General features: G+C 36.1%; 1 protein-coding gene across 4 annotated transcripts in view; it reads left to right on the top strand.

Annotated features, from left to right (window-relative positions):
- Positions 1-27,240, top strand: part of LOC122844137 (collagen alpha-1(XIV) chain-like) — a 135,963-nt gene that overhangs the window by 74,797 nt on the left and 33,926 nt on the right. For all 4 annotated transcript variants that reach the window (XM_044139334.1, XM_044139332.1, XM_044139333.1 and 1 more), the window contains 12 exons: positions 2,876-2,992; positions 7,012-7,161; positions 9,869-9,943; positions 14,491-14,630; positions 16,625-16,748; positions 18,944-19,087; positions 19,520-19,684; positions 19,797-19,835; positions 21,698-21,836; positions 21,992-22,134; positions 22,689-22,798; positions 26,966-27,124. In XM_044139334.1, the coding sequence (XP_043995269.1) occupies positions 2,876-2,992; positions 7,012-7,161; positions 9,869-9,943; positions 14,491-14,630; positions 16,625-16,748; positions 18,944-19,087; positions 19,520-19,684; positions 19,797-19,835; positions 21,698-21,836; positions 21,992-22,134; positions 22,689-22,798; positions 26,966-27,124 (1,505 nt within the window). The remainder of the gene's footprint in view (positions 1-2,875; positions 2,993-7,011; positions 7,162-9,868; positions 9,944-14,490; positions 14,631-16,624; positions 16,749-18,943; positions 19,088-19,519; positions 19,685-19,796; positions 19,836-21,697; positions 21,837-21,991; positions 22,135-22,688; positions 22,799-26,965; positions 27,125-27,240) is intronic.

The raw sequence follows: 27,240 nt of genomic DNA on the forward strand, positions 1-27,240 counted from the left end.
GAGTTACTTTTGAAAAACATTCTGCTTTCTTTAACTGCTTCTGATGAAATCATTTTAATGACTCTCAAAATTGTACACACCCATGTTAGCATATCAAGTATTTGTGAAGAAAAAATTAGGCCCAGATAAATAATTTCAAAAGTTCTACAGCTTCAGTGTTAAAAAATATTATTTTTTTAAGGGCACAGTACTTTGTAAAATGGATGTTATTCCCTCATCAAAAACATACCTGGAGTGTTGCTTTAATTCCTACAAGCATTTTTGAGCAGTCTTTCAACCATTGTGCTTTGCAAAATGCAGAGAGTACAGAGCACTGCCTTTAGGGACAAAGCTCCTCCTCGGTAGCTGCAGTTTCCAAGTTTCCAATCTGCAGACTCGCGGCGCAGCACTCCTCAAACCTTCCCTCGCTCAGCTCCTTCAGACTAGTCAGCAGCAATTAGAAATGTAAATCTGCTGAGCTTATTATACTTGATACTCCTCAGTGCCTCAATGCTGGTAAAAGAGTTGTCAAAGGGTTAATAGAGAAACAATGTTGAGAAGATTTCCTGAAAGCAGAGTGTTAGAAGAGCAAGAGTTTCTTAAAAAGACAGACGCCCAATTTCAAGGTGTTAAACTTACAAGGTCAAATTTCTTTTAGGACATATCTGATGTATTTCTTTTACCATTAAGGTAAACTAAAACCTTTTGATTTGCAACATTTTTACTGTTCACTTCAACTGAACAAGATGTCTGTCAATCTATCAACTCGGTTTCCGATCAATTTAAGTGACTTTAATTGAATAAATTTTAGAAGATTTTTTGTACAATAGATCTATAAACCTAATAAGCCAGTGGTCATGAAATCTGGGTCATGTCCATTTTTGAGATCCTCAATGCAAGCGGCTGAAATGAGCTTTCCCTGCAGGATTGCTGGGCAGTCGATTAAAAGTAGGTAAGGAGCTCGGCCATCTGGTTGAGACTCTGAGTAGAGCTGATCTAAACAATCACCTTTAATTAATCATCAAAGCAGCTGAACATCTACATCCAGCAGCAGTTGTTAAATTAACAAGATATGATGGCTCAAAGTTATGATTGCTGATGTAAAGCCTTCCCAAAACTCTTTGAGAGTCTGTCCTGAATTATTTAATCAGTTCCTCTCGACTAAAATAATTTGAGTTGAAACCTTTATGTTCCTCTCCTGCGTTATAATTAACCTCTTCACAGCAGCCTGGTCCATTCGTGTACAGCTCTGTTTGAACCTCAGACGTCACCAGCTTGTGAAAGTCAAAGCCACTAACAGAAAGCATGCCCTTTCATGGTGTCCTTGAGCCAGACAGTTAAACCCAACCCCATCATCCATTTTCATTACTCTGTTTGCAGGGCAAGTGTCAGCTAAAGGCAGAAACATGTACCTTTTTAAATATAGCACACATGCCTTGGTGGCATTTTTCACAGACTGCATACCAATGAGCAGGCTCTCAGTGGTTAAATAAAGGACACATTTTGCAAGACAAAGGCGAGAGCTGGGGAGAGTAAACTGAAAAAGATGGAAAGATGGGTTTATATAAAAAGAGGGAAGGCTGATTAGCCTATAGATGTCCCAGAAGGGGAATACAGTGTCTGTCATATTGCTCAGCAGCATGTTAATGAAACCAGTGAGCCAGAAGAGATGAATAAACTGACGCGTCAATGTCACACAATCACAAGTATCGGAGCTTTTGAGACAAAAAGTCGGGGGTTTTCTTTTTAAAGCCGTGTTAACTGTATATTTTGATGTCTCTACAGAATATTTGGAAAAATACATTTGTGAACATACACTTTTTGTACAATTAAACTCATAGGAAGAAAAAATATAGTCTTATTTATTGTAAAGACCCAATAATGATGACTTTTTAAATATTTAGTTAAATTATTTTTTTAATATTTAGTTTTTCATAAACTTGGAAATTATCAGAAAACAATGTTTGCCAAAAAGCCGGAATTCCTCCTAAGTCTGATTGTAAACTTTTTAGAAAAAATCCCAGGTCCTGAAAGAGTTTTTACAAGTTTTTACATCCTTGAATATCAACTCAATTCAATTCAAAAATAATCTATTTATACCAGAAAGAAATTAAGTGTTGTCATAACTCATCTCATCCTAGGAACTTCTAAGTGGTTGGTTGTGGATTATGGTGCTGTAGCCAGGAATGCAAGGAGGTGAAACTCATGAATTAAATACTTAATTAAAAATATTCTAGTTTTTTTTTTTTTTTTTTCATACAGTATAAAATAAACCAACGTTTTCAATGCCATTACCAACTTATATCAACATGAATTTTAATGTCTCTCTCAGAACAAGTGATGCTTTCTAAAGTCAGATCTAAAAGCCATTCCAGCCATTTGCATAAATAGACTGTGTGGGTTTCTTTAGGATTGTATGTAAAACCTACTCTTTTTTTTTCTTTTTTTTTCTTGCAAACTCAGTGTAGCTATATTTCTCCACGTCTGCAAATAGCTTCATGAAAATGCAGTGTGGTGTTTTTTAAGCGATCCAGCTGTATGCTTTAGGTTGATCATCTGGAATCATGATTGCATGTGGTTTCTCTGATGCGAGTTTGTGTGGCTTTATGTGCTGCTGTGTTGCAGCACGGAGAGAAGAATGCTCATGAATCTCCACTGAATATTTTTAGAGATCTAAAAAAGTTTTATATTTCTGATCTATTTGTGTTTAAAATTTAGAATCATATATGAATCATCACTACAAAGGCAGAGGCACTAACCAACACCTGCTGTAACTTACAGTTACTGGAATTGCTTTGGGGGAATAAAGACTGAAGCAAATGAAAACTTGATCTTTTCTGTATGCAATCTGCATATTTTTCTTAATGTTGTTTATATTTCTCTGCCTTTTCAACAGTGTATCTTGGAGTAACCAGTTTGAGCACATATCAAGTGAGGATGTCTGGTGTTTGTGCTCAGTGGGTGCCTCACCGGCATGCCAGTGCCTACAGACTGGTTATTCAATCTGTGACTGGTGAGTACCATTATGTCTACACCCTTAACGCTATGATTAAAAATCCACTCTGAAACAGAAGTGGCTCAAAAGCAAAAAGACAAAGTCTATAATAGGACAATAATAATAATTTAGAGTTCACTTGATCTGCATAAATGTAGAAATGTAAATGTCAAATTTAGAAATAGAGAAGAATAATTAGAATTTTCTTTTTTTTAATTGTCCAAGTTGTTATATGAAGAGATTCAGTATGCAAATGCATGCACACAAGTTTTGTAACTATATAATTCTTGATTTCTGTATCTGGCGGGTTTTAAAAGAACTCTTTGCAGTTCTATTAAACGTGACCATGCATTATCTCAGCTATATCACACTGTATTTCCAGTTGTAATTCTCTTCATTATTCCATACTAAGCTCCCACAACGAATTTCTGAGCTGGTTGCAAAGGGGCTCATTCATACTCGCATTCTTTCATGAGGAGGAGTTTGAATTCCTAATTAGCCCAATATCACAGAGGTTCTGTTGTATTCCACTTGAGATGTGCTGACAGTCGTAAAGATTTAGCTGTACAATCAAACACTGAGCTTTTCTGTCAAAAAAATGGCTTTTGGATTACAGCTTTGGTGACATTTACATTTCCTGTGTGGAGTAAAGTAGAGCAAAAAAGATAAAGAGATATTATGGGTGCTAAATAAGGAGGTGTTCTGGTTACGTGATTGACAGTAATTATGCCTTGTTGAGGCTGTTCTGGGAGGTATGGTTTAAAGAAGAAAAAAATTAAATAGAATTGGTGTTATGAAGTTTTCTCTAAACATTTAGTAGCACCTGGAGTCAGTTTTCGTATTCAGAGAAAATTGTTTCCCTGAAACAATAAAACCAAACAACTCCTTCTGTCTGAAGCACCCTGTGGTGAGATGTGGGTGTTTTTGGAAAGAAGTGAAACTTGCTTTAGAGAGTCCCTGCAGATGCAAGTGTCTGTCGGAACTGATCTTCTGACTTACTTTTGAAATGCTTGAAATGTTTACTGCAGTGTCTCTTTTTGTATAATTAAGTGTTTTATGCAGATAGAAACTGTTTTGTGTTTTTATAATATAAAGAAGGAGAAATTTAGGCAGCCTGTCGGCTAATCTTTAAACATGCCAGAGTTTTGCTTTGGAGTTTTCTCCCATTAGTTACATATTTACTCCCTCCTGTCACTGTCTTGCTGATGTGATCCATAGATGTTTGATACTTAAGTTTCCTTTGTGTTTCCTGGCAGTTGGATTGTTTTGTTGTGGATCTGGAGAAGTCAATATTTTGACTTTCTACTTTCCACTTTGAGTTTCTGATCAGAATGCCTCTTGAGCTCCTTTTTTGATGGCTTTATGGGTATATCCTGCTAGGAAGAATACATGGGAGAAACCCATAATTCACTGGATGGGTGAATCCCCTCTGTGCCCTCCTCCTTCAGGAGAGGGAGATTTTTGAATTAAAGGATAGACATGGCATCATCCTTTGTGTTGCATGAAAATATAAATATATGGGATCTTCAACAAAGAAGTTTTTTAGGTCTTCTATATTCATTTTCTCAAAAGCACAAAATATAGGTTGCTACTTGGATTTTATCATTTTACCATTTTTCTAAACTGTGCCAAAGTGAAAAAGAAGTAAAATTGTTTCCATTTAACAACTTTGCATTCATTTTGTTCATGATTAATGATCTCAACATCAGAACTGGACACACAGGCACTGTTGAAGGTCTTTCATGATAACTTTTATTGAGACAATTTGGTTTTCCTTCCTGTTTTTGTTCTATAATCTGTAATAATCCAGCTCGGCATACTTTGAAAAGACCGTTTCCTTAATGTCTTAAAATTGCCTCCAGAGTTTTTATAAAACTTTTTGTTTCTGTTGTAATTTAATGTGATCTTTTACTTCAGCTGTCCAAACAAATCCAGTCTCCTATATAAACAATTATTATCGCAATTTACCAGGCACTTCCTTTCTGCAGCCTCAAACAGAAGTAATTGTCTATTTTCTCGTTTTGAAGGCATAAAACAGTCCAACTCCCCAAAATAACACTAAACAACAGATGGCGTTACCCTGATTCAATTTCCCAGGTACACCTCTCTGTCTCCACCTCAAAGATGAGATTGACTTTTAATACAGCCGTCATCCGCCAAATAGGAAAGTAATGGCTGTTATTCATCACCTTTAGGCCTTCAGCAATACCACTGCCATCATTAACGTCACATAAAAGCCACATATTCCCCCATGTTTCCTCAGGGAGCTCCAATGTATTGGTTTCTTTCAACACACACAATGGAGGTAAATGAGGATTTATGTCAGCACAGCTGGTATGTAATTACCCTAGAGATGTTTCTGCTGCAGGAGAAACTGGAATGATGTGCTTCGCATCCCATTTTTGATAAGGAAGGTTATAAAGTGAGACAGGGGAAAGTAAATTTAGGAAAATTAAACAAAATATCAAACACGGATTGTAAAACCTTTGGTGCTGAAGAGCATTGATGAATAAACAAGTTTAAAGAGGTTTGAGATAATTAGATTTTCCTAAATTTTATTTTGTTGGCTGCCATTTGTAAACACTGTTTCTGATTTTTTAGAATTGTAAGAGTGGATTGATCTTCCAGCCATCAGCATTATATCTTCTAAGACCATACCGGTAGTTAGTTTGACAGTGAGCTTTTCAATCTTCTGATAGTCATTGCCCATTTATCCTTATCAAATATCCGCATAAATATTTAGCACAAACAAACGGTTTGTTTTTTTGTTTGTTTTTTTTGCATTCAATCTGTTCATAATTCACCCTCAGGCATTACACTCAAAATCACAGCTGTGGGTGACAATAACCAACTGAAAGATCATTCTATATTTCTTCAGTAAAAATATTTAACTTCATTTTATTTATTTTTCTTATTGAGGCTTTCAGACAGAGCAGTGAAACAGATATTTCAGTAATTTAACTGAATGACTGAGGTCATTTCATTTTGAAACAAACTTTTTTTTAAACACACCCCCGAGAATATGAAACATTAATAAGAATATGAAGCATCAAAAAAGATCATCCATTCTTTCATACATTTATAAATCCATCTATTGTGCATATCCTCTTATCCTTGCAGAGTCATCGAAACGCTTGTGCATATTTCCTCATTGCTCCTCCAGCTCAGATTTCCAACCCAATCCTTGTGTAGATGGTCAATTCCATAAACAAATCAATATGTATTTTACTCATTTATTTCAGAATTTGTCAATGAATTAAAACAATAATCAACCATAAAGCCAGAATAACTCTAAATTTCTAGCACTTTAAGCTACTCTCTCCATAAAGATACATATCTGTTATTTTAAAACAGACAGATCATGCTCTACATGTTAACAGAACATAGAAATTTTAAATATTTAAAATATTTTGACAACTTGAAATAATTCAATTCAACAAAATAGCTCTAAAAGTGGCACCAACAACATAACAATAAAAGATAAACATTTAGCACATCTGTTTAAATTAGCTCCAGCTTTTGCCTTTACAAACATAAAGCTTCCTCAAAGGTCACACTTATTCAGGCCGATCTGGAACTGTTTTTAAGCAGAGTTGCATTCAGTAACTGTTTTAAAAATATATTGTTTTTAACTATCATCATGACATTTATTTGAAAGGCAGATCATTTTTATTGTCAAATAAGCTGTTAGTGGAAATAAGCACAATAGGCTTTATTCCTAATTCTTCCTATTGTCTTTTTCCAGTATGAAAACTGATTGTTTTTCCCAAAATTTCTAGACAGACTTTTTTGTTGTTGTTGTTGTATTCCATTTTGCAAAACTATTTTGACATTTTTGTTTTGATGTATTAGGTATGTGGTTTTTCAACACAACGGTCAGTGATGCTCTTAGATTTCTGATGAAATTGTGTATTTGGTAGTTTAAAATATCTGTTTTTCCTAGGTTCTCCAATTTTTTCCAAAATAACATTTCATGCAGAAAGATCACACTTTCTTGTTGTTGTTTGATTGTTCATTTTATCTGTTTGCGACTGTAGGTAGTCAGAAGCAGGAGACGAAGCTTGGTGGAGGTGCCAGCAGACACTGTTTCAGCAACCTGAAGCCCAATACAGAGTATAAGATCAGCATATACTCTCAGCTTCAGGACGGGACTGAAGGACCTGCTGTCACTGCAAATGTGAAGACATGTAAGAAAATCCAAGCTCGCAAGTTCAAGCACTTCAGACTCTAATAAAAGCATTGCGTTTAGTGTGTTCATTATTAGATTTCTTTTATAGCTTAATTATTAAGCAATAAACATTAACGTTTTGAAATCTGTGCAGAAAACAGATGCTTAGTGCAGGCATTCTCCACATGCACTCGACTCCTCTCCCTGTATATTTGCATCACCTATAATGCATCCAAAATTCCCTTTAAATGTGCTCTTGCAGGTGTGATCACAATGTAACAGCAACACACTCACCACGCACGCATACACTTCATCTAACTGCTGTCAGCTGTTATTGTTTAGAAGAGAAGAGATTGGAGTACAATCACGTCACTTTCACCAGAAAATGTCTTTTATCCTTGTGGGAGCACTGCATCCTCGTCCATCTTTCAGAATGAGGCTTTTGTTCTGCCGCAGCCGCTCCAAACTCTAATCAAGAGCCAGTGTCTGGAAATGAGGCGGAGGAGGAGGAGGGAGGTTGTTGGTATGGGTGGGCTGCTTTGTCATTTTGTTTACCATAAGGGTCATGGAGCACGATTTTAATAAATCAAGGTAATATTCAACAAAACGTTTTGTCTCTGTTACACTTTTGGTACTATAAACAGGGTGATAATTATGCTTAAAATATTTCTTTTATTATGTGTAACATCAGATGGCAACTAGAAGTTACAATTTCACATTATATTTTGCATCAATAGTTTGAAGGCTTTTAAAGGAAAAATGACATAGGAAAAGATTAGAATGTAAAAAGCATTTAAAAAATAGTCACATCTTTTTTTCTATTTATTTTTTGCTGCAACCACAAACATTAATGGATGTTGTTTTTTCCAGGGTTTATGCAATAGATTAACACAAAGTACTAAATAATTCCGGTGTGGAAGGAAAGTGATTTAGTGGTTTTCAATGCTCCTCTTACTGCAGTTACTGCTGCAACTCTACTGGGGAATGTCTCCACCTCTATACACCCAGGGGATTGCATATCTGCCTCTTCTTTTATGCAAAATAGCTTATGCTCAGTTTGTGAAGTTTCTCCACAAACACTTAATTGGATTTTGTCTGGGGAATTTGACACTTGGATATGCTCAGTATAAACACTTCCTGGCTTTATGTTTGTGGTTGTCCTGCTGGAGGTTGAACATTTGCTCAACTGCCTATGGCAGCCTGTAGAAGATTTTTTTCCCCAAATATTATCATATATTTAGCTCTATCCAACCCATTAACTCGATAACTTCATTGTCTTTGGATCTCCTCAACATAACTGTTGGGATTACGTGTTAAGGGTGGTGTGGAGTGGTTGTTTTCCTCCACACACTGAACTTTTAGTTCTTCATGATATTGTTTGCTTACTAACCTGTGAGACCCTCATGAAACAGCTGGATTTTTACAGAGTATCAGTTACACACTGGGAAACTTTTTACCAATTAGTAAACTGCAGGATGACATCCAATTGGTTGCACTGGATTTTATTAAAAGGTACACAATTAAACGAGCCAAAGACATATGAACATCATTCTTGTCAGATTTTATAAATCAAAGAAATTGAAAAGCATGTCTCGATATCCTTGTAAATTTGTGAGCTCATTTGTTTTACTCTATCACATAAATTTCCCCAAAATAGATTAAGGTTTTTGATTTTAATATAATAAAATAACTCAAAAAATTTGAATACTTTTGCCAGGCACTTATTTGACTCATACTTCCTAAAAAGATGAAGTTTCAAGATTAAATTAATCACTTCACTATCTGTTAATAAAAGACAATTCCAAAATTGTAGAACATGCAACATTACATGTAGCACTACAAAAACCCAGGTAACAAGGTGTTCATAAAACAAAGCTCATTTGCAAATTCAGTAACACATTTCACATAATGTATGCAGAATTAGACATCTGCATGATTTATTTTATTGCATTTAATAGTTTGTAAAATCTGAACTACTATGCACATAATATCTAAGGTTGATTCATCACAAGGTGAGGACAAAGAAATGCCAGATGAAGGGCTGGATTTGAAAATAAACAGAATGAAAGTCAGAGATGGTCTGTTTCCAGACGGTTCAGACAGGAGGCTGAAGGAGTAAAGAAAGTATCCTACAGAGAGACAAAAAAGGCAACAAGACAGAAAGTTCTTTCCCTAAAAAAACAGGTATTTGTTTGCTTTAGGCTGCTCCCAGACACGCTGCGGCTCTACGGTGAGCCTCCTGGATGATTTATGGCTTTGTTTTGACGCAAATGAAAGCCTGAGCATTTCCTCAAATGACTATCCCCATCCCTGCAGGCAGCCGCTACTGAACGCTCCCTACCTGCCATCACAAGTGATTCGCAGCCTCAGGTAGCTGATTTACTGCCTAAACAGCTCTGAAAGCATCAAATGTGTGAATGTGGGGTATCTTTAGGAGGAGAACACACACACCGAACCAAGTCAAGGGGTTGACAGCAGAGACGATAGACTTTGGGTTTTGACTGGAGCTCATACTGAGATCAATGCACCAAATTATACAGGAGCCAAAATCACATCATTGCACGTAGTTATTTTACACTTTCTGTATGTGTATGTATGTAACTGTGTTTCACCGATCTGTGTCTATTTTTGTAGGAGGGAGATCTATTTGCTATGTCATTTGGCATGTTAGTATATGATGAATGGAGTTTTCATGAATTCCTGTTTGTGTGTTTCTCTTTACTCAGTACCAATCCCAACACTACCACCGGTCAAGCCCCTGACCACCAGTCCACCACCCACAATCCCTCCTGCTAAGGAAGGTGAGGCGTCCTGTCATTTATTTTGTCCTACGTGTTTACTGCCACTTCACAGAGTTCTTGACGTATGAAGTTATGTGCTGTTGTTTTGTTTAAGAGGACAGGTGTTTTTAAAGAAGCCTTGTTTGTAAAAATAATTTTCAGTGATCATACCTTTTATTTGAGCATCATCATAAAAATGCAGGTTAATACAATTCTATGCAAAGTGCTCTTCTCTGTGTCAAACATGAAAGCATAATGATGTTTTCATGTACACATAAAACACAATTAATTTATTTCTTCAACTGATTTATTTCTTCAACTGATAGAAAAAATTAAGTATTTATGCACATTGCATTATTTAAATAATTTTAATTATGTATTTAGGTTTTTATATCTTTATCAGAGTACTATATACTTTGTGTCTTTAAGATGTATGGTGACATGAGGCTTCAATAAATCTCCAGGTTAACCTGGAGGAAACGAGTGAACTAAAGAAAGCTCCACCTTTGCCTTTCTTTGCACCTGGTACTGTCAACATATGTACATTTAGCTTTTTTGATCATATTCAACCTGGAGATGCCTGCACACTAGTCCCAGTGCTACAAAATTAGCTAAAGTACTCATCAGATGTTGCAGCTATGGTCTAATAAAAGGATTACACAACATCATGCAGTAAATTTGTCAGCAAAGATGAAGATGAGTTGGCAACGTGGTTGATTTGGACAGGGATTTGGATTCTGCACATTGGGAAGCTAAAATACCTTGGCACAGTGCAACTTCACATTATATTGGTTGGCATTTGCAAAGCATCCAATCCAGGAGCATTGTTTATTTTCCTTGACGCTGACTGGCTGTACTCCCCGAAAGTTTCCACTGTGTCTAATAATGCATATAAAAATATATTTGGATTTTGAATTATTAAAATATGCATTAGCAAGTGTGGGGTCTCAAGTGTTCAGCTGGAGGTTGTGAACACTGGGGGTTCACTGATCAGAAGAGGGGCATGTCAATCACAATTTATACAAGTGACATCACTTCTGTTTTAAAAAATTGTTTAGACTTGGAGAAAACATTTCTTTCATAATACGCTCACACACTTGGAAAGGCAGAACCAGGTAAAAAAAAATCCATCAGAGTTTGAATGCACTCTGTGTTTTAAGTCTTTGGAAATCACCTTTTCAGAACCAAAATGCTGTCTTATCCAAGTTAAACGTGGTTTTAGGTGCTTTTTTTTGGGAATGGGGTTGAAACAGAAAAACATTTTGTATTAGCAATACTGTAAATGTTTTCAAAACTTCAAACAACAGTCTACATAATAAAGTCGTATTGAGGCTAAATAAACTTAAAAATTTTATTTTTTAACTATAAGCAGTTTAACTACACTCACCTCACTCAGGTATGTTGATGGGGGATCCTAAAATAAACAGAGATATCATTTCTAGATTGTACCACACATGTAAATGCTGAATTTAGTAAAATGTTATTTCTGAATGAAAATCTTTTCTTTGAGTTTACCTGCAACACATATTTTCAGAGACATACCAGATAAAAAAATCAAGTTAAAATCTGTATGTAATGGCTAATTTATCACTTTTCTGTTCTCTAATATATCTTGACATGAGAGCTGCAAGTGACTTTGTTTTTTCCTCACAGTGGGGGACACACTCATCCACAGATTGTTACAGACAACAGTAATCAAAATGTAAAATGTGTGCTTAAGTGGAAGCAGTCCGATCTCAGTCTGAACTGATGCTTTATGTTTTGAACAGAGAGGCTCTTTTCATCCTCCCAACACACATACAATACATACACTTCTGACAAGCTCCAACATTTACAGTATGGAGCTCAAAACAGAAATATTTATTGTCGATTTCAGGGTTCTTAAATGGAATTTGCATAACAGATAGCTGCAGACTCAAGATGAAAATAATTCTTTGAACGTGGCCCAGCAAGTCTTTACATATTATAGTTTTTAATTTTGTCAAACATATAATTCACATTCCTCACATCTGTCATCACTGAGTCATCAGTTTCATCTCCAGTGTGCCATTAGCTGTTTTATATAAATAAGGTGAGAAAACACACAGCAGCAGCCATGTTTGCGCTCTCGTAAAATTTTAGCTTACATTCTCTAATAAAAACCGTTGTGCCTTCTAACAAAAACGGTATAAATACCAGAGTGATGCCATTAAAAATACAGACCAAAAAATATGAATGACTGATAGCCATTTATTTTCTGTATAAATTAGTCTTCAGCTTGTTTAAAGAAAAGCTAATTTTCACTGCACCTTAAACCTGAGGTTATCTCATTCCACAAGCGATGTTCTCTGTTCAAAAAGCCATTGAAATGAAGTGAAATAAAATAAAATTAAATCTTTATTCATTTCAAACATGAAAAAAAACAGAGGAAAAAAGAAAACCAAGAGAAAAAGAAAACAAAGTGTTTGGTTAGATAATCTTAGTGTTATAGTTAAAAGTCAGTGATAGAAATAAGTTGCTTGACCTTTCAAAGGAATAAATGTTGAGACTTAAAGCCTTAAACCTTTTTCATGTGGTTTATGACAGGTATTGTGTGATTGATCAGAAATTTGAAGCGGGTGAAAAGCTACTGATTCAGGACCCCCTTTGAGAACTTCGAAGGAATTCTCTTGAAGTATGAAAAGTTTAGAAGAGAAAAAAACCTTATTGTTCTTGCCATCTAGAATTAACAATTTTCTCAGTCCATGCAAAATCCTTACAAGCCTTATAAATATAACTTTGAAAAATATTTTCTGCATTTCCCAGATGCTCCTCCTCTGCTTCTAGAAATGTGATTTATTCATATTTGTCATTAGCATCATCATTTTTAATGTTTTTGCGGTAGTTTTTGTAATTTAAAAGCAGTTTGCTTTGATTTTCTTTGGTACAATTGGTTTTAGTTTGACTTATTTTACTTCTATGTCTCATCAGATGTTGTTAATAACTTTCACAGTTATTAATCCACATATTTTCTTACACATTCTGAATAAAAGTCAGATTCATGTTTTTTTTCTGATTCAAATCTAAAATGTTGTCATGTCTTCCCTAGCAAATATTGGTTGCTTTTGCCTTAGCAAAATTATAATCTAGTAGTGGAAGAAGAGCATGGCTAAAGCTGTGCTGGAATGAATGTTCTGCCAATTGCAGCTTGTTTTATCTTGTACCAAAACTTAGTTCCATCATGTCTAATTAAATCAGGATTTATTCAAGTTGTGCTTTTGTGTTTTTGCAGGATGTGGTTGTGTTTCTTGTAATAAAACTGGGATAGCAGTTGTTAATCGTCCCCTGTGATGTTTTTATACTCCTTTGTCCCATTAGTTTCCTTTCAAGCTTCCTGATTCATGTATTTCTGCATGTGTTTGCTTTTGTTTTAGACTGCCATCTAGCATCTAAGTATATATGTGTCCTAATTTCCTGCGTTTCATTCTTACATTTATCATATGATAATGAAAATTTCATCTAAGACTTTTCTTAGTACAAATTAGATGTTTAAACAATTAACTGCTAGCGACTCAACAGTGCAGTTGCTAACAGATCCATAAGAAATGTTGACGTGTTGTTGTGGCTGTTAATATCTAACCCATTTTTATAAATATAAAACAGCAGGGTTTAAAATATCAAGTGTATAATTTTATACCAACTTTTTAAATTGTGGATGTCCATCCGAAAGCTGCATAAGTCTGGCAAATATCATGGAAATATTAATTTATTTTAATATTTTCCCTATTAGTTCTTGATAACACCTACACATCCGGCATGAATAAAGTGCTATTCATAATTCATATCTATAAAACACTCCCAGATGAACATAGCTGACCTAAAGAAGAGCCTTAACTCTGACCCTGTTAAATTACTTCAAAGCGTATTCTGAATGCAGAACAGAAACGGAATAAAACCCTTCCTGAACCTGAAGTGCCTTGATTAATTTTCACAAAAGAGAGATGCTGTCCAGAGGGAACAGAACCAGAACCAGACCTGACCTGAATAAAGCAAAGATTAATTAGTTCCCATCTAAAATGCATCAGCATGAGCAGATTCTGCCAAGAAACAAACACAGGCAGCTGAAGGAGTTGAGCAGTTAATTCAAATCACCAACAAGCAGCTTTGGTGGGAAATAAGAGCAAGTTGGAAAACATCTATATGCCAACTAATATAAGACAACATATGCTTTGCATTTATTTATCAGTAGTAGAATGGGAATTTATATGACCAGATTTCCAGACTAAATAAAGCCTAAGAAGAGTTTGAATTTAATTCATTACTTTTAGCTGCCTTTATGCTGAAGAATTACTTGCTTAAATTAGTTATTGTGTTAGATTAAAAAGTTTTTAATGTGTTTTTAATATTTAATTTGAATAGTCCTTAGAAGTACATTCAGTGACTACTAGAAACGCATGAAGCAATCTTTTGTTTCTCCCAACATAAACAAAGCCTCTTAACTGACGCATATTATCAGGATTAACTATTTTTGAGGGACGATTTAAGACCAAAAATGGTTAATCTTTAGAACCACAGTAAAAGGAATGTTTTGCTTTTTTTTCTATTCCCAGTTTGTAAGGCAGCCAAAGCAGACCTGGTCTTTTTAGTGGATGGTTCCTGGAGTATCGGTGACGACAACTTCCTGAAGATTATCCGTTTCCTGTACAGCACCGTCGGAGCTCTGGATCGGATAGGCCCAGATGGCACACAGGTAACCCAAACGAGAGCAAATCATTCTAAAACAGAAATCCTGAATGAAACAAAAAACAGTTAGTAAAAGTCTATTAAAGCATTTTCTTTCTAAACGTTTTGCCAGATGAATTTTTAATATTAGTATCTGTTTTATTCCATCCACTTTTCAGCTTCTGAGTCTTCCATATTATTTGAAAGAGGCTTGAAAACTGATTTGAATTAGTCTCATTAAATGTTGCCTGTGTATTTATCCGAGGGGCAGAGATATTGCAACAGAAGGACAAATTGGAAAATTTATGCTTAACCACACATGCAAAGTGCACATCATTTGCAAATGAGAAAATTCCCGCTAGCAAAATGCAAAAGGAAAGAAGTAAACCACAGATACCAAAATTTGTTCATGACATTTGAAACAAACAAGTGTAAAATTGCTGACAAGCGAGTGGATCTAAAAATCTGGTTTTCCTCAGGAAATAACTTCCACCCAATTTTCTCATCCCGCCTAAGCAATTGTTGCTCATCACCATAATTTCAGGAGAAGCAAACTAATGAAGAGGATTTTCATCAGCAGCCTATTGTGTCAGTAATGACTGTGTGACCCCACAAAACTGCATACATTAAATTTCTTTTCCTCTTGGGAAAGGGGTATAGACTTATTTAAGGCTTTACAAAACAAAGCAAAATACCTGTTGATAATTAAAAGGATTCATAATCATTGTAAATTATGGAATTTGGCAAGGCACAAAACAAAACTAAGAAATGAATGAATGAAATCATTCTTTTGTTTGAATGCCTAAATTTTCTAGAGTATTGCAATTGTTCTCAACAAGCTTTATTTTGCTCTGATGTCATATTAAATGCTAATGACTATGAAGGTCAACTAATTATGGATTTGTTGACGTTCCTTTTTGAAAATACAAAACCAGATTCTGAAACTGCACTACGGTTTCTTGACCCATCATCCTCCAAGTTGTGAGAAAACCTTGAAAATACATATTTCATCGCACTATTATGATGTCCCCTTTCCAAATTAAGAAAAATTCAACCTTTTGAGTTTTGTTAATAAATTAAAAGTCCCACTTTTAGAAAATAATTTTCAACTAAATCAAAACATTTTAGAACATTGTATACTTAAGTTAAAATGTCTAGACAGATGTTAATAATCCACTACTTCTTTTTGACTAGAAGTATAAATAATGACTATTACAGGCCTGTTTTTCATTTCCAGTTTTCAGCATGGAAAAGGCGAGAGAATATATTATTCAAGAGAAAGTGCACGTTTCTTTTCAAAGCCTAAGAAATGACTTCAACTAATGTTTTATATATAGATCTATATATATATAGATATTTAAGAGAGGTGCCAATAAATCTAGAGGACACAGTTTAACTTTAAAAATCAAGGTTTTACCAAAATCTTTGGATTCCAATACTAAAACGTGCCACTTTAAAGTGGAAATAATATAAAACTAATTTTTTTTTACAATTCTTTATTGACATATAGTCCTCTATTAATTATTATTCACGGATTTCTTCCTAGTATATCTATCTTGTACATTTACAAGTTTTCCCTTTGCATTTATTCCAATAATTATAAGCATTTTATCTCGTACCTATTTTGATTCTTTGAAAATAAAACGCCTCATTTCAACCAGATCGGCTCTGTGGTGAACCACAATATTTTAGTGTTACTACACTTCTTATAAGTTTTAGAATTATATTGTTTAAATCCCTGTAGTTTTTATTAGTGAATCCTTGAAGAGAGATTGATTTCCAACTTCAAAGATTTCCACAATATTGCAGCTATAATTTTGAATGCACTTTTCCAGCATGTTTCTCTGCAGAGATTGACTTCTATTAAAAATGAAGTTATCTAAATAAAAAAAGCCTTGACGTCTTTGACTGCATGGTATGTGAACCTTTGCATCTTTGCAATTAGAAATGACCTAACCCTAACAATGTATATGAGTTGAAACTTATTGGAAGTTTGATTGATGTTATGCCCGGCCCTGGCAGGTGGCCATCGCCCAGTTCAGTGACGACGCTCGGACTGAGTTCAAGCTGAATTCCTACGGTGACAAAGAGCGTCTGCTTGATGCCATCAACAAGATCTCCTACAAGGGAGGAAACACCAAAACAGGTGAGAGCTAAGCACACACAGTAGGTGGACTACTAAGAGACAAAATAACTGCCTTCAACTTCTGCAACTGCTGTAAATAAAACACAACTATCATTATTATCTACACGCTCAGACCTCACATCTTGGTTTATATTGAGCACTTGACTAAGGGGTATGCATATGTATGTGATTTCAGTTATCTGTAACATGCACATAAACCTGTTTTTAATGTGTTAACACTACATATAGGTGTGTGTAATGCAAGAAAGCCTGTGGGAGAGAAGAGACAGTAATAGTCTTTAATCAGTGTTTACAAAGTAGAAATGAGATCGCAGCGAGCAGATTTGTTAGAGCGTTGCTGCCATAAAGGAATTCCCCTGCTGGTAATGTCACACTATAATGCTCCACTTATTTATTTATATACTTTTTTAATCAGAAGGCAACAGTTTAGAGTGTTATTATGCATTCAGTCACAGTGTAACTCCAATTTAAACTCCCATTCAGTTTGCAAGCAATCCAAAAGTAGAATATATGATGGCTGAATTTGTTTGATGTTCTGGTGTCATTTAATTTATTTAAATAATTTAAATATTTAAGACAATAATTATTCTTCTGAGTAAGCCTAAAGATTTACCTATGTTTGATTGAGTATCAAACTGAATTAATGAGACAATTATAAGTAAAAATGTAGGGTTTTAAGAGGTAATACCAAAATATCTAAATATATGCATATTGCAAAAGCTTGCTTAAATAAAATGTAACAGTTTCATCATGAATTTAAGTTACTCCCTTAAACGTTTTCATTCTATTTAGGGTTGCTTTGTACTGTATTAAATGTAACATGTCTACACTTTCATGTTCAAAATTTACTTTATGTGAATTTTTGACATCAAGTGGTTGATATTGAAAGACTTGGATTGGTTTCCCTCTGAAATATGCTGTATGGTTACATCACCAATAATGTGTACATACAACCTATCACATATGTATGAAATTCTTTTTGAGCACATTTTCAATCAGTGTGGAATAAAGTATAGATGAAGGAATACCAGACCTTGACATATCCTCATTTAAATATGCAAATAGATGAATATATGTTCTGGATATTTGAATCATCTGTCCACACACAGATTTATTCATTCTTGATTGTAATTTATTGGTGCGTACAGTATTTGTATTCACATCCTTAACAGCTTCTGAAGATGCCATCCAGGTGTTGTAGATGAGCCAGAGTCTGCACGCCAGTCATAAATTTGCCATGAGGCTCCACACATTTCATGAACTAAGTTCATTATTAATGCATCTGAAGTTTTGCTTAGAAATAGCCCTGTGAGACTTTTGTGGTTATGCACTGCAGAAGCATACAGCCTCTCAAGGCAACCTTAACAATGGCAACATCATCAAAGCTCTCATGTGCACAGTTTATGACAATATAAGCTGGTTCCTTGGTATGCATCTCTTTTAATTTTTATTTGTATCAATGTATCATGCATCACATATCACCCCCTGTCATCACAGTAAAAGTTTCAATTTTGAGACTAATTATTAAGTGGAAAAGCCTACAATCATGCTGTCAATAACGGCTTCATTTTCGAAGTAAACTTCAGTGGTGACTCATTGATTGTTTGTGTTTTTCTAGCACAGAAACTGTGCAGCAGCACGAACTTCAAAGGTTACTGCCACAAACATCCGAGACATAGCAATTTAACTGGCGCCAAATTAAAATCCTAAACTCTCGGGGCAGTATTGGCATGTGTGGAGGGTCGATCTGACTTCTGGCAGGAAGATGAACCCTCCAAGGCAGCAATTTGCTCAGCAGCACTGATCCATAATCTGCAATCTTCATGCTGTTTATTTAAATTTGTAATGCAGATTTTGTTTTCTGGTGTAACATTGCTTTGTAGTGCACAAATTGTTTTAGCAACAATGTGAATAAACCTGCAGGGAAGAATGAATCAAAGCCTGTTTTCTGCGCACTAGCAGCTCTCCTATTGACTTTTTGGACCCAAACACACTTTGTGATTTGAGACTGTTTTTCTCCCACTAAAAAAAGGTACACTAATTATTTGTGCTTTTCTCAAACTTTCAAGTTCTCTCCTGTAAGGAAAGTAAAGACAAAAGATAAAAAATTCTGATTTTTAGCATTTTCTGCATATCGGTTGCCACTCTCTGATATAATTGTTGGAAATAATTGACGGCTTCATCTTTTCAATCAGGTCGAGCCATCCAGCATGTGAAGGAAAACATCTTTACTGCTGAGGGAGGAGCCAGGAGAGGAATCCCCAACGTCCTTGTAGTTCTGACTGATGGCCGATCCCAAGATGATGTCAATAAAGTTTCCAAAGAGATGCAGATGTCAGGTCAGAAATGATTTCTCTTGTTTTAATGGTTATATAGGAAGCTAAAACTTTGGTTGGTTTGGTTTTATTTTGTTTTGAATGGGGTGTTGGCAGCCTGTCTGTAACCTGTAGTCCATACTCTTAATATTGTATTCTTAATATTTTTTGTGTGTAAACACATTTTCCAGGACTTATAACAGCTTCCATCAAGCTAATGTGGAACTGAGATTTTGTTTAATAATCAATATTTCTATTGCTTTCATTTTAGTACAACAATACATCATTTCATCTACACTATCATGTTGTGACCAGGAAATGTTTTTTTATAAGCGTACCGTGTTGCTACATGGGTTAATCGTTGTTTAATTAAAGGACAACTTGTATAAATTCCAGTTACTGAATCCCGTACTGAAGACAAAGCGTTTGTTTTTCTTATCCACCCTCTTTGTAAAGGTTACATTGTGTTTGCTATCGGCTTCGCTGATGCCGACTATGGAGAGTTGGTGAGCATCGCCAGTAAACCGAGCGACAGGCACGTCTTCTTCGTGGACGACCTGGATGCCTTTCAGAGGATTGAAGAGAAGCTGGTGACCTTTGTGTGCGAGGCCGCTACTGCGAGTACGTTTTAGTTAGAGTTCAACTTCCTTTAGGTAAACAGCATGTGACATTTCTTCACTACTGTGCTGAATGTTTGTTTGGTTTTGTTTTTCTTTGTTTTTGTCTTTAACAGCTTGTCCATCAATACCAATGAGTGGCAGCACAACCCCAGGTAAATGTTAAAGAATGCCTCTTTACCCCAACAAGCTACATGTGGAAACATAACTGCTTACAATGTACTAAAAGACAAGTGAACGTAATTTCTTATTGTTTGTGCAAAAATTTACTAACGACTATTAAAATACTAACTTATTTAGAGCTTTGTGTCCCCATTATAAGTTATTTTTTCAAATTATTTTTACATCTCAACATGTGAAACTGGCTTGTCTGTGGTACAACTTGACCACTGAGGAATAATGCAGCTGAGTCATTTCATGAAGATATGAGAAAGATTTGTTGAAGCTACTCTTAGAAGTGAGGTGATGATTTCTCACTTCTAAGTGAGTGTGGTAATAAGCAGAAGAAGAGCAGTAAGGATGTGATGTATGTTTTGAAAGGCTTTATGGAGAAGTGTAGAGACAGAAAAGACTTGCACTGTTTTCTTATATTTAGAGAACAAGGTACCGAGGAAAGAACTGGGTTACTGAATGAGTTAAATGTGGCAGAGACTTACGCAAGGGTGGTTTAGAGAATGTTAATTGAAAAGCCAGATGAGGTTTTGGGTAGGGCATATGGGTAGGATTCCTCTCTAGGGAGATGTTCCACCAGGAGGAGACCCAGAGGAAGACCCAGGATATGCTGGACAGACAATGTTTTTCAAATGTCCTGGGAAAGCCTGGGAATTGTCCTGGAGGAGTCGGTACAAGTGGGTGGAGAGAAGGACGTTTGGGTCTCCTTGTTTAAGGTGCTGCTTCCACAACCCAATCCCAAATTGAGTGAAAGATAATGGAGGGATGGTCAGGCGGGAATACTTATAGATTAGGAGGTTCACAGGCAACATTGAGATCTGCAGTGAGAATAAGTAGCAGGTGAAAAGACATCTGGAATGGTAGAAGACTGTTGTAGATAGAAAAGGAATGAAAGTCAAGAAAAGAAAATACTTTGTACACATGCAAACAACTGAAAGAAAAATGGGACAGTTAAGACACAAGTTGAAAAATTGAAAGTGGACAATTTTAATTATCTGTAGAGTAAATGAAGACAAATGTCAGGAATGATTTGTAACAGACGGATAGCTTCCAGAGTGTTAAGAATCAGTGCTTAGCCCTTTTTTTGTTTGCAGTAGTGACAGACAGGTTTACAGATGAAGTCAGGCAGGAGTCCTTATAGATCACTATGTTTGAAGACAACTTCATGACTCTTCGCAAGAGTAGGGAGCAGATAAGAAACTCTGGAGAGGTGGAGGTATTCTCTGGGGAGAGGAGAAATTAGAGTAAATAGAAGCAGGACAGGTTAGGTTTTTATTAAGAGAAGTGAAACAGGACAGTTGCAAGGAGTGGAGAGGTACTGAAGTTGGAGAAGTGTAAGTACTTGAAGAATGGATGGAAACAAATGTCAGGGATGATTTGTGACAGAAACTGCAATAGTTAAAGAGAAGGTTTTCAAGATGAGCTGGAGTTGATGGTCTTTTTTATTGGATTGGATCAAACAGATCAAGCAGAAATAGAAGTGAGGTAAATCTAAGATGGTTTGAACTTGTACAGATGAGTGAGAAAGGGCACACTGGACAAAAGGTGGTGAATACGGAGCTGCTAGAAAGGAGAGAGAGAAGAAAATCAAATCGGTTCATTTGTGCTTTAGTGCAGGAGAATAAGCAGCCAGTCGGTTGGAGAGAGAAGGACTTAGTAATTTATGAGATAGATGAGCAGACGATCTGCAGCAGACAGAAAAAAAGGTTAACACTCGGTTTATAACTGTATCTATCTTTTAAAGTGAGCTAAGCTGTCTGAGATAAATATTCTTGAATCTTCTGCAGTCCTCTGGCCTAATTTCCTTTAATGTTAACAAGATCTCTTTCCCACCACCTGTCTGCAGGATTCCGTATGATGGAGCTGTTTGGACTTGTTGAAAATAAGTACAACAGCATCTCTGGTGTTTCCATGGTACCTGGCACCTTCAATGCCTTTCCCTGTTTCCACCTGCACAGCAACGCTCTGATGGCACAGCCAACCAGGTATGACAACTTTATAAGCTGCATAGACAGGATGACATATAACGTTTGTTGAAGTGAGAGGCGATGACCTTTTGGAAAGAAAAGGACAACTTAGATGTTTTAGTCAACAGAATCTCCTAGAAAGTCTCAGTTGCATCTGTGGTTCTGATTCACAGGTTTATCCATCCTGAGGGGCTTCCCTCTGACTACACCATCACACTGCTGTTCAGAGTGCTGCCTGACACGCCGGAGGAGCCCTTTGCTATCTGGGAGATCCTCAATAAGAACAACGATCCACTCACTGGAGTCATCCTGGACAGTAAGTAAAACAACTTTACGTTTAAATCTTCACAAAGTGCCATTCGTTTTATACAAACGTTTCTGTTAATGGGAAATGTGATACAACCATGGGAGCCTTACTAATCTGCACAAGAACTTTTTCATCCTAACAAGCATCACACTTGTAGAAAGCTAACTGTTGCATGGCAACTTCTAGCACCAAGGTGGAGAGGAGGGAGTTCGATTTAGATCTGTTGAATTGACTTGAATGTCACAATAGTGAGGACCATGGGTAAAACTGGCTCAATAACATCTGTTCAATTAAATAAGACAAACGATTTTAGTGGATACTATTACGCATGGAAGAGTCAAGACAGAAAAATGCTGTCTGTTTAAAAATATGAGACTTGCATTATTGTTTTATTATTTTAGCTATAATTCAGTGCTGCCTGCAGGTACATGTACCTCTTGTCAATTTTCTGGGTGAAAGCGGCAGACATTTTCACAAACGCTTGACTATAACATAACAAACATTTTAATGTATGTGGGGTTTTTTTTGCATTCTATTAAACACTTTTCTGTATTTCCCTGCAGATGGAGGAAAAACTCTGACATTCTTCAACAACGACTTCAGGGGAGATTTTCAGACTGTCACATTTGAAGATCCAGAAATCAAAAAACTCTTCTTTGGAAGCTTTCACAAGGTCAGAATGCCATTATGCGTTTGTTTTTTTTTAAATACCTGATTCCCTTTACACTGACCTTCAGATATCTTAATCAGGATGTTCTGATGCATACAAAATGTAGCATTAACATTTTTTACCTGCAGGGTAAGTCACCTATGAAAGCCTGACTTGGCAAAGAGAATGCAGAGTATGATGCTGAGTCATAGTGAAAATTTTAGCAAAAGCAAAAAGTTAATTGATGCTTCAGAACCAACAAAACATCCCCCTGCATTGGAGGACTAAATTTACTACATGTATTTCAGAGAATACCAGAAAGAAACACTTGCCAGATGTTAAGTACAAAATAAAGTGGCTTCAAACTACTTGTTGGCCATGACAGACAGGTCCATCTCAAGGTAATTCACTAGCCTGCAGTGACTTATTGGTTGACAGCTGTATCACCATCTTATTTCTGTTTTTTTGTTGTTGTTGTTGTTTTGCAGTCCAACTGTCTGGTTTATCATCTTATTGATTTCCACAGTTCAGCTCCGTTTCCTTGCTGTCTCTCGCTCCTGCCTTGTTCTATTTTTACCCCAGTCTTTCTGAGCAGCGTTACAGTGGCTGGTGTCCCGACAGGCTGACTTCAGTTGAGTCACGCCCCAAGACTGAACCTGCTCACCGTCGCGTTGTGTTATCATCAGAGTAACTCATTCACTGATCTGCAGTCACTTCTGTCTGCTTGCTGTCAGCAGAGCTTACCCCGCTTACCTTTTCACCTTTTGTTCTGCTCCGTCTACGTGTGCATGTGTGTGTTCGCGCACGAGTCTGAGTGAGCCAGAGTTGATTTTATAATCCTGGAGGACCAGAATCTCCAGTGCCTTCCTGATAAGTCGAGCCGACATCTGTATTGGGTCATGTGGTTAGGGATTAAAGTAAATAACTAGCGTGATAATCAGTAAAATCACTTGACGTGTCCTTTTAACCCACCTTGAGGGTTTTATGGGCTTCAGTTGTAACTTTACCTGTCTTTTCCTAAACAGTCTTATTTGCTGAAAAGGTGACATTTGAGGATATTTTGAGTGTGGAAATGTTCTTCCACAAGCTGTATCCTCGGATAAGGTGGTAGTCCTTCACACTCCACAGTCTCAGCAGGATTTAACTCAAGTCTCAGAAACTTCTGCACTTCCTGCATGTGCATACAAGTATGGATTTACTAGTTTACACACACAGTCATGGGTACATAAGATGGAATTGAGCAGGAATGGAGCACAGTTTTACGTTTTAAGTCATGCTATTTTTGGATTTTTAGAACTGTGGCCAAGTTTGGAAAAAGAAATGCCAACCAGTCCCTGAACAAAAAACCACTTTTTTCCCTCCACATAGTAACTCTGAGTCAGTTTAATAAAAAATAGCAATAAGTCTTGGATGTAAGACACATTTTGTCAATTGTTTGGCAGAAGTGACCTTATAAAGCACAAAATAGCTCAGCACTCCTCCACAGAACTGCAGGAAAGTGCTGCGTGGTTGGATTTCAAGCAGAAGCTTCATTTTATCACCGTCAATTGATATTGCACATATTACCAGCTGAAAGGTTGCGGGAAAAAGATTTTCTAACTTCTGCATCCTCAGCTTTTTTCTTGTTGTATATTAGAGCTACAACATTTTCCTGCTGGCAAGTGTTTGTCTAATGGGCCTGTTTGTTTGAAATGCTGAATATATGGGGTAGTATCTTTTTTTTTTCTATTATTGCACTTCCTTCTCTTGTGGAAACCAAACGGTGTTGCCTAGTAACAGCTTCTTTTGGAGATAGTAAAGAGTTGTGTCAGATTTGAGAGGGTAATAATTACTATCTTTCAGCCAATCAGAATCAGGAACAGTTTTTTGCCTGATTCTGATGACCCTTTAGTGCTGCAAAATAATAATATTAGTATTTTTACAGCACTTCTCTGCACTTCAGCTGAAAATGTCCTATTCTGACAGGTTGCACGAAAAATAACTGGTGCAAAATTCAGCAAAATTGTTGTCTTTTCCCTGCCTTATGTAAAAATAGTGGAAAGGATACATTTCATTTAAAATAAAAAAATAAGCAAAATAAGGGGTTGCAGTTGTTTGTTCTGCTCCAAATTTCTCTAAGAACTTCAAAGTCGCTTAAAGCTTCAGCTAAAATCAAAAGGTACTTTTCAGCTTTATGGCCCAGCAGGATTCCGAAGCTCCTTCATAAACCTCAATAAGTTTGGCTGGGATTCTGTGTGATAAACAACGTGGTCCCTAATTGTGGGGCAGAAGAACATTTTTAAAGTTTTTTGACAAATAAAACTATGACAGCAATGTGTGAATACTTTGAATAATGACCTTTAGCTTTAATTACCTCTCTGAGTCCTTGTGGTATTCGTCAACTGGTTTTACATATCTACAGATTGAAACTTTTTTTAATTCTTCTGTGTAAAAGGATTCTTTTTTTATTTAGATCTAAACTTTCACTGTTAAGACATGAGTATACTTATTTCAGGCTGGTTTTTCTTCTGCTGTAATGTGAACCTCCTTGCCAGTCTCAAGTCTTTCTGCTTCTAACAGATTTTCTTTTAGATGTGATTCATGTCTCTTTTATGTTGCTGATCTTGTAAATTGAGACCTTCCTTTTTATCCCATTACTACAGATGAGACCCCAATCTGAATATTCATCCCATACTCCCTCCCACTTTAACTCATAACACAACACACGTAGGTAGTAGAACTCCTTGAGTCTGTGCTTGAGATTGTCTCCTGTTCTGGCTCCAAAGTGAGCAGCCTGTCTTTTTCCTGCGCTGAAGTTTGGCTTCAGATGTAAGGGATCTAGCTTCAGTCCCAGCCACTTTAAATGTAGCTGTCTTTTATTTATTTTAATTTCTCAGAGGGAATGTTTTATAGTTTACAAATATCTGCAAAATAATGCTAACTATGAACTGACATGGTGAGATTTTCTAATAAAATTAAACATAAAGGAGATCTTTTTTTTATCATGATATGAGTCATTTTACGAACAAGAGATCAAAATGATCAAAATAAAAAATAACTGGAAGGATGATATGTTTTAAGAAAACAATAACATAGTTAGACACACATGAACTATAAAAAGTCTCTGACTGCTGATCTGTATCAAAACAGTTTTTCCTCCATTAATTTGTCACATTCAGTAATATACAATAATAACCCTAAAAAGAAAATTACTTTATAACTTCATCTGTATTTTTCATTTTAATCTCATTGTCTCACTTTGATTTATTTTCCTGGTATCTGAATGTGAAGCTGCTATTGTGTGTTTGACACCAATTAAACAGAATATCTCACCCCAGGTTGGCAAAGTGTCACATTTCTGAAACAGAGGGACTTCTCAGTTCAACACACAAACATCAATGTTGCTGAGAACAGTACCAGCTTCTGTAGTTTAAAAAAGAATTGTGTTAACATTGCACAAAGAAAGCCATGAGAGTCTGAATATGGTCAGCAAAATAGGAAGATCACTGTAAAAGGAAGGAAGTCACTAATATGATAATTTGGGCTAATATCTGATAGCAATATTGCTTTTGTGGTTGATAGGCAATATTTGCCAATCACCAGAATCTGGGATGAAAAATGCAAGTATCAGGAGGAAGTAGAGACTATAAATGATTTAATTTTAAATAATATGCCATCATTGGCACATCTAATCCACCTCTTGGTATCTATCCAGCTGTTTTCTCTATTTATCAAATTTATTTTTCAATTTTTAGTATCTAATATATTAAATTATTCAGTTATGTAGGTAGAATTATTTCAAAGCCATGCACTGAAACTGTTTTGAATCCCAGATTCCAGTCCAGATTCTGGTAAATGCATTCAGTTTTATATACAAATAACTATTCCCCCCACATTTGTAACTTTTATTTCATGCTATGGGTGTTGCATAGATGTACATGCATTATCTGCTGGAAAATTGTCCAATAAACTGGATTCATTTACAGCTGCGCACAGGTAGAGGGAGCTCTTCTCCTGCTATTTAAACAGCTACCCTTTCTCTTCAGCTTATCGGTTTTCCTAATGTTACATTTGATCAGCATCTTATTTCTAGTAACTGCTATGATTAATAATTATGGCATAAAGTTCAGAACCTATAGCAGTACATGTTAGATGCTTCAAGGTTTCTTCTAAGACTTTATTAAGTTCTGTTTTACTTCTGGTTTAATACAGCTGCACATTGCAATCAGCAAGACGAGTGCCAAAGTTTTCATCGACTGCAAAATGGTGGCAGAGAAGTTCATCAACGCTGCAGGAAACATCACCACAGATGGAGTGGAAGTTCTGGGCAGGATGGTTCGTTCAAGAGAGAACAAGGACAACTCTGCACCGGTAAATAAAGCGTTCACACGCAGCACAATTCTGCAACACTGGATTCCACTTTACTTCCTATCCAGATCAAATCATTATTGATTACTGAACCAACAAAATTTTCACCCTAATATGAT

Source organism: Gambusia affinis, linkage group LG14 (genome assembly GCF_019740435.1).
Source record: "Gambusia affinis linkage group LG14, SWU_Gaff_1.0, whole genome shotgun sequence".
Lineage (NCBI taxonomy): Eukaryota > Metazoa > Chordata > Actinopteri > Cyprinodontiformes > Poeciliidae > Gambusia > Gambusia affinis.